This window comes from Sarcophilus harrisii, chromosome 1 (genome assembly GCF_902635505.1).
Source record: "Sarcophilus harrisii chromosome 1, mSarHar1.11, whole genome shotgun sequence".
Lineage (NCBI taxonomy): Eukaryota > Metazoa > Chordata > Mammalia > Dasyuromorphia > Dasyuridae > Sarcophilus > Sarcophilus harrisii.
This window is the reverse complement of record NC_045426.1, coordinates 474,476,812-474,482,649: the sequence shown is the minus strand read 5'-3', so window position 1 is coordinate 474,482,649 and position 5,838 is coordinate 474,476,812. Positions and strand designations below refer to the sequence as shown.

Here is a 5,838-nt window from a genome sequence, read left to right as displayed (position 1 = left end):
AAGTCGCATATAGATGTGACCATAGGCAACAGCTCACTTTCATACATATCCCATTCAGTCATATAAAAATAAAAACAAAATTTACATTATGTTCACCAACAATTAACAAAAAAAGGCACTTGGAGGGGGCTAATGCTGTAGATATTGCATTTTCTTTGTGCATTTTTAAAAGGAAAAAAAAAAGTACATAGTTGAACTTCCAAAAATCCCCTCTCTTGCACTTATTCCCGTTTTGTTTTTAGTTTTTTTTTTTTAATTTTAGAAAAAAATGAAAACCTATTTTGTACTAAAACATGGGTGGTCAAGCATGCACCAGGAATGTTCAACACTAGTTTTTCTTTCCCCTAAGGCACATACTGTTATGATAAAACATGAAATACATTAATACATTCTTTTGTATTTTTGCTTCTTTGAGTGTAAAGCATTGCAGATAATCAACAAAGGCCTTATTTCAACAACAGCAACAAATAATATTGGGAATTTCAAAAAAGTAAACTTGGAATACTTTGTAAGGCACCTGAGATAGATGGTGTCGGGCAGATTCTCTTGCTCAAAGAAACTCTTTATTACAAATAATACTGTTTGTTTGTTCTCTATTGAAATGATTTGGCAGGAATGTAAATCTTTGCACTCTTTTCCTAGCAAGAAAAGAGATCATGTGCTTTGGGCTTCGTGTCTGAAGAAAGCTCATTTTGCTTCTTCCTTAAGTTCTAGTTGAAATGTTAGTAGGTATATGGCAATTTTGAACTTCCCATGGAAGTGAGTAACCTGAAACCCTCATGGATTCTATGGTCTTCAACCTTAAAAAAATATACATCTCTAATTTGGTTGGAAAGCAGGAGAGAAAATGCCTTTGGACTTGTATTTATCATTTGGAATAGGAGTGAAGAAATGCATTTCAGTTCGAGTAAACAATGATTGCATCACTCAGTGTGCTACACAGCAGCCTGATTCCTCATGTTTGTGCAGGAGAGACATTCTGGAGAAAGTTTTGGAGCAGTTTTTGCATTGGTATTTCTTTACATCAGAATGGGTCTGGAGGTGAGCCCTCAGATTTGACCTGTCTGCAAATGCTCTGTTGCAATGAGGGCATGAAAAAGGCTTCTCCCCTGGAAAAGATGAAACAGACAATAAGGAAGAAACACATTAGTGATTTCCATAAGGAAAACGAATAGCTAGGAAACACTGAAAGACTGGCAGATACCCTGATCTCCAAGAACCAGAAATAATAAATTTTAGTATTGCCAACCCTGATTCAAGTTCATAAAATGGCATTTATTAGACACCTGCTCTATACTAAATTAATGTCTGCCTCTTTAAGATAAGAGTGGGTATTTCTAGATAAATTGAAATACTGCTTGTAGCTCCTGGACTTGAGGAAATATTCTGTTGTATCAGGGAACAAACAACAGGTGCAGCTAATGGTTTTGGTCATATTCTTCAGAACATTTCCCCTTTTTGCTCTTTTTCTATAATTGATCCTATCTTACATTTACAACTACATTACAAGCCTTTCCTCTTCCTCCCCTTCACAATATATTGTGCCAGGAATAAGAAAGCAATGCAGTGGGGTAAGGGCAGGAGTGAAGGGGATGAGGGGTGGGAGCTGGCCTCTAAGAGTAAACTAGCTATCACAGCAAGAGCATGTTTAACTAAAGCCGACCAAAAAACACCAAAAAAAAACTTCAACCTATAGGTAACCTTTTTCATCTATTTACTAAATCAATTGATTAAGATAGCAACATTTGTACTCACTGAATACTAGTGGGGGTGGGGGTCAGAGGCAGATACACAGAACACACATTCTGGGACAACCTTTCCTGCTTTTTCTAACTGATCTTTGAGACCAAACCCCCTGCACATCGAGAGTCCTTTCCAAAGTCTAAACGCATGTTTGCAATCATCAGTGCAGAGGTTGTTAACGAGAACCCGAGCATTTTGTGCTGTAATGACTCTTTGAGGGCAGCCAGGAAGCAGCTATAAATTAACGTCAGTCACATTTAAGAGCACTGATGTCATTTACTAATGCAAAACCTAAAGCTAACATAAAGCTTCATTCTATTATATAGTAGTATTTATGCCTTTTTTAATTTTTAATTTTTCTTTTACTTACCAGTGTGAGTTCTAATGTGTCCTTGAAGCAACCAGGGTCTTGAGAATGCTTTGCCACAGATCTTACAGACACAAGGTAAAGTGTGGGTCCTGATGTGCATCTTCAGGGCACCCAGGCTCACATATTCCTTGTCACAGTACTTACAGCTGAAAGATTTCCTAGACTGGGCATCGCAATGCAGCTGCTTATGCTTGGCCAGCCCAGAGAAAGTGGAATAGGTTTTGTTGCATAAACTACACTGAAATTTTTCTGCTTCGATGGCATGGGGATCTGAGAGCTTGGACTGGATTCTTTCCTCTTCATCACTGATGGGACTTTCTGAGCCACTGTGGTCTTTGGATGAGGTGTCTGAAGCAGGAGGGGGGCTCACACGCCCCAAGGAGGAAGGATATCCAGAAAGAGGAGAGAGGTCATTGGGCAATGGTGAATGGAATGGAGCATTTGTAGTCCACACAGTAATGGGATTGTAGGCTACTGAGCTGAGGATCTCTGGTTGTGGTATGACAGGTACTGGGTAGCTTTCATAGAGATATGGGGAAATAATCACTGGAAAAAAAAAAGAAAAAGAAAAAAGGATTAAGGTAAAGTAACTGGAAAATCCTAACAAGCTATGAAATAATGCTTATAGGATTTCGCAGTGTACAAGACAGATGCCCAGAGGAGACAACAGAGGCATTTGTAAAGTCAATTCAGTTTAAAAATATGACATTCACATGCATATTGTATTTGTGTATATGTACATTCCCTGGAAATACCCATGACAGCACCTGGAAGATTAGCAATCGGTGCAATACACAGACTTGAGTTCTAAAAGCCTTACCATTGCTTTCACCTCTTAAGCTGACATCGAAATGCCTAAAACTGCCTGCACTTGTATCTAGGGAGAGTTTTCCATTGCTATTCTTTATGACATAATGTTTTCTTTCAAACATGTGTAGTCTACATTTCTATAAAACTCTTACTTATGCAACGTTATGAAAGGAAAACAACCTCCTTTCATGAAATCTGTTTTTAAGAAGTTGCACATCAAGGTTTCGGAAAACCTAAGCCTTAGAAAAAATAAACTCAGAAGAAATAAACAACAACAAAAAAGAAAACCAAAAAAACCCCAAAACCAAAAACCAAAAAACCTTTTACAGCAAAAAGTGGTACAAATTCCTGAAATAAGGTTTTCTATAAATACTGAAAAATGGAAATTACACCAGCATAGCAATTAATAAGGCAAATGAAGTAAACAACAGAATTACTGAAATCTATCAAAAGCTATTTTAGTAAGGGAGAGGTAGACTTCTTTTTCTTTCTCTTTCTCATTTTTTTTTTTTACCTGTATGTGTGTCCAGTTCACTATAATTTGGCTTCTTCGATGAATTGAAATGTTTCTTGACCAGGAAGGATCGTGGCATTTTGAAGTCAGGACTTTGGAGTTTTCCCAAAATGTCTTTTGCTTTGGAATAACGGTCCCCAGGTTCCGTGCGGGATTCCAAATCACTGCTCACACATTGGTCCCTCCAGCATTGTCTACTCCGCTGAATCCATGCAGTGAAGGAAGCTACAGCAGGCAGAGGCTCCTTGCAAAGTGCTGTAAATACCCACTATCAGGTGCAGGAGGGTAGGGCCACGGTTTCTGTCTGTCCAATCACTTCTGAAGCTGCTCAGCCTTTTTTACACACAGAGCCTCTTTGGCTGGGCGGGTTCTCCTCCCTTTTGGGGAGAAGGGATCCAATCACTGCTTCGAGGTAAGGGTTTGGTTCAGGTTTCAACTCCTCCCCTAGGGACAGCTGTGAACAGAGTCTGTTGTCAGACTAAATTATTCGGGTTCAAAGTGGCTGTATGTTGTTCCTCGGAATTTCAGTTGAGTATTTTTTTTAAGTTTAAGTATTTTCAATAGAGGTAATTTTACTTATTTAACTTCAGTCTTTATTATTCTTTCTCACACAAAAGTAGATAAGTCATAGACACTGCAATTTCTTTATGAAACAGATCTGGCTTCCAGATGTTTGATAAAACAAATACAATGGAACAAAATGTTCATTAAGGAAAGGAAAGGGGGAGTTCGATCGGTCAGCTTGCAATGTTAATGAGAATCTCTATTTTGAAGTGACATCTTGAATGGTTTTTACTTGTAGATTAACCAAATCATTAACTCTTGGCTTTTGAAAAGGAAAGGTAGGAGAGGGGAGACAAAAGCTTCTGTGAGTGAGGAGGGAAGCTCCTTCACAGTGGGGAGGTTCTTTTGGTCTGTAAAACTTGTTGGAAGCAGCATGCCATTCACATTCTGATTGCGACTGAATACATTTTATATCCTAATAGCTTCAGTAAAGCAAGAAGATCACATTTCCTGGTGACAATTGAGTATTCATTTCACCAAATTAGTTGCTGTGGCTTGCTATGAGAGATATGATTATCTGAGGAAATGGAAATCTGCATACTTAATAAGGAAAGATGCCGAGCTAGTCCATACAGCAGTTAGATAAGCTGTGTCAGGAACAGCAATCCTCTTACATATCCAAATAGCCATAAATTTTAGTCCATTAGGTATCTTAATGTGATGTTCTGGAAAAGTTGGGAAGATTTCTTTAGAGACATCTCGAAGATTGATCTCTTATATTAGGTGTTTTTCCTTAAGAATAAAATAATTTTAATCCATTTTAGGATCAATTGATTTCCTGGACTGCAATAGAAAAAGGATACAGCTATGGAGATTGAATGGAAAATTGAAAATGCAAATATAAAAACGCCTAAATTTTTTAATTGTGGATTTAAAAGGGGGAAAAAATCTTCCAGTGCAGATAATTTAATTCTGAAGCATGACAAGTGACTTTTCAAATGCTTCAGCACATGTCAAAAAAGGTTTTTTTTTTCTCCCATCTGTAGCTTGCTCTAAGAACTGGTAAATAGGGAACACGCATAAAGACCACCCCAGCTTTGTTTCTAACAGGTGCTGGAAGAGAAATGTGAAGAAGCAAATAGCAGTGGTTGTGTTAAGACTTGTAAGAATAAAGTACATTGTCAAGCCGCATAACTTCTTAATCTTAAGATACCAAAACAAGTGCAAAAAGAGAAGTACCCTTGTTTCTTGAGCTAATTTCTAGTCCATCTCTCTGTCTATTTATCTATCTAGATATTTATATGTATATAACACATAACATGCATACATACCTATGGCCTCTATAGTGATGCATAGTAAAGGAGATTTGGATCAATCTCTGTATTAAAGGAAATGCAACTAGGGGAAACACTGAAAGGTAAATGGCAACACCAGAGCCTTATGGGACTTAAGTTTCCCCTAACAAACTATAAATCTCAGTATAATCTAGTTCATGTTTTCTGAATTTGCTGCTTTCTATGAGAAGAGGTAGAGATTTAGGAGTCTAGTTTATTGAAGCAATAGTCCTCCTTGCCCTTTTCACCCCATTTCCTGAAAAAGGCACAATTTGTTAGAGAGAGATATAATATACAGTTGAGTAAACACAAATTGTCATGAGCTTCCATTTCCTCCTTTGACTCCCTGGAAGATATGAATTTTTTTTTCTCATAACTTCAGAACCTATTCATAACGGCAAAGAAATATAAGAGCAGTGTTGCAGCTAAAATATGTTTATAGTATTTGCTTTCTAATAATGTTGATAGATTTTTCTCGAGGGTTCTATATTCAGATAACTGGAGAAGATAGATACTTGCATTTATTTTCTGTGTATGTGAATCTTTGCAACATTAGTTGACTC

At 37.4% G+C, this 5,838-nt stretch overlaps 1 protein-coding gene across 1 annotated transcript; it reads right to left on the bottom strand.

The window, feature by feature from the left end:
- Window positions 1–242: 242 nt before the first annotated feature.
- SNAI2 (snail family transcriptional repressor 2) lies at window positions 243–3,776 on the bottom strand. The gene is made up of 3 exons (XM_003759789.4): window positions 3,438–3,776; window positions 2,114–2,659; window positions 243–1,109 (listed from the first exon to the last, which is right to left on the bottom strand). The coding sequence occupies exons 1-3, from the start codon at window positions 3,514–3,516 to the stop codon at window positions 928–930; spliced, it is 807 nt and encodes a 268-aa protein (XP_003759837.1). The 5' UTR covers window positions 3,517–3,776; the 3' UTR covers window positions 243–927.
- Window positions 3,777–5,838: the final 2,062 nt, after the last annotated feature.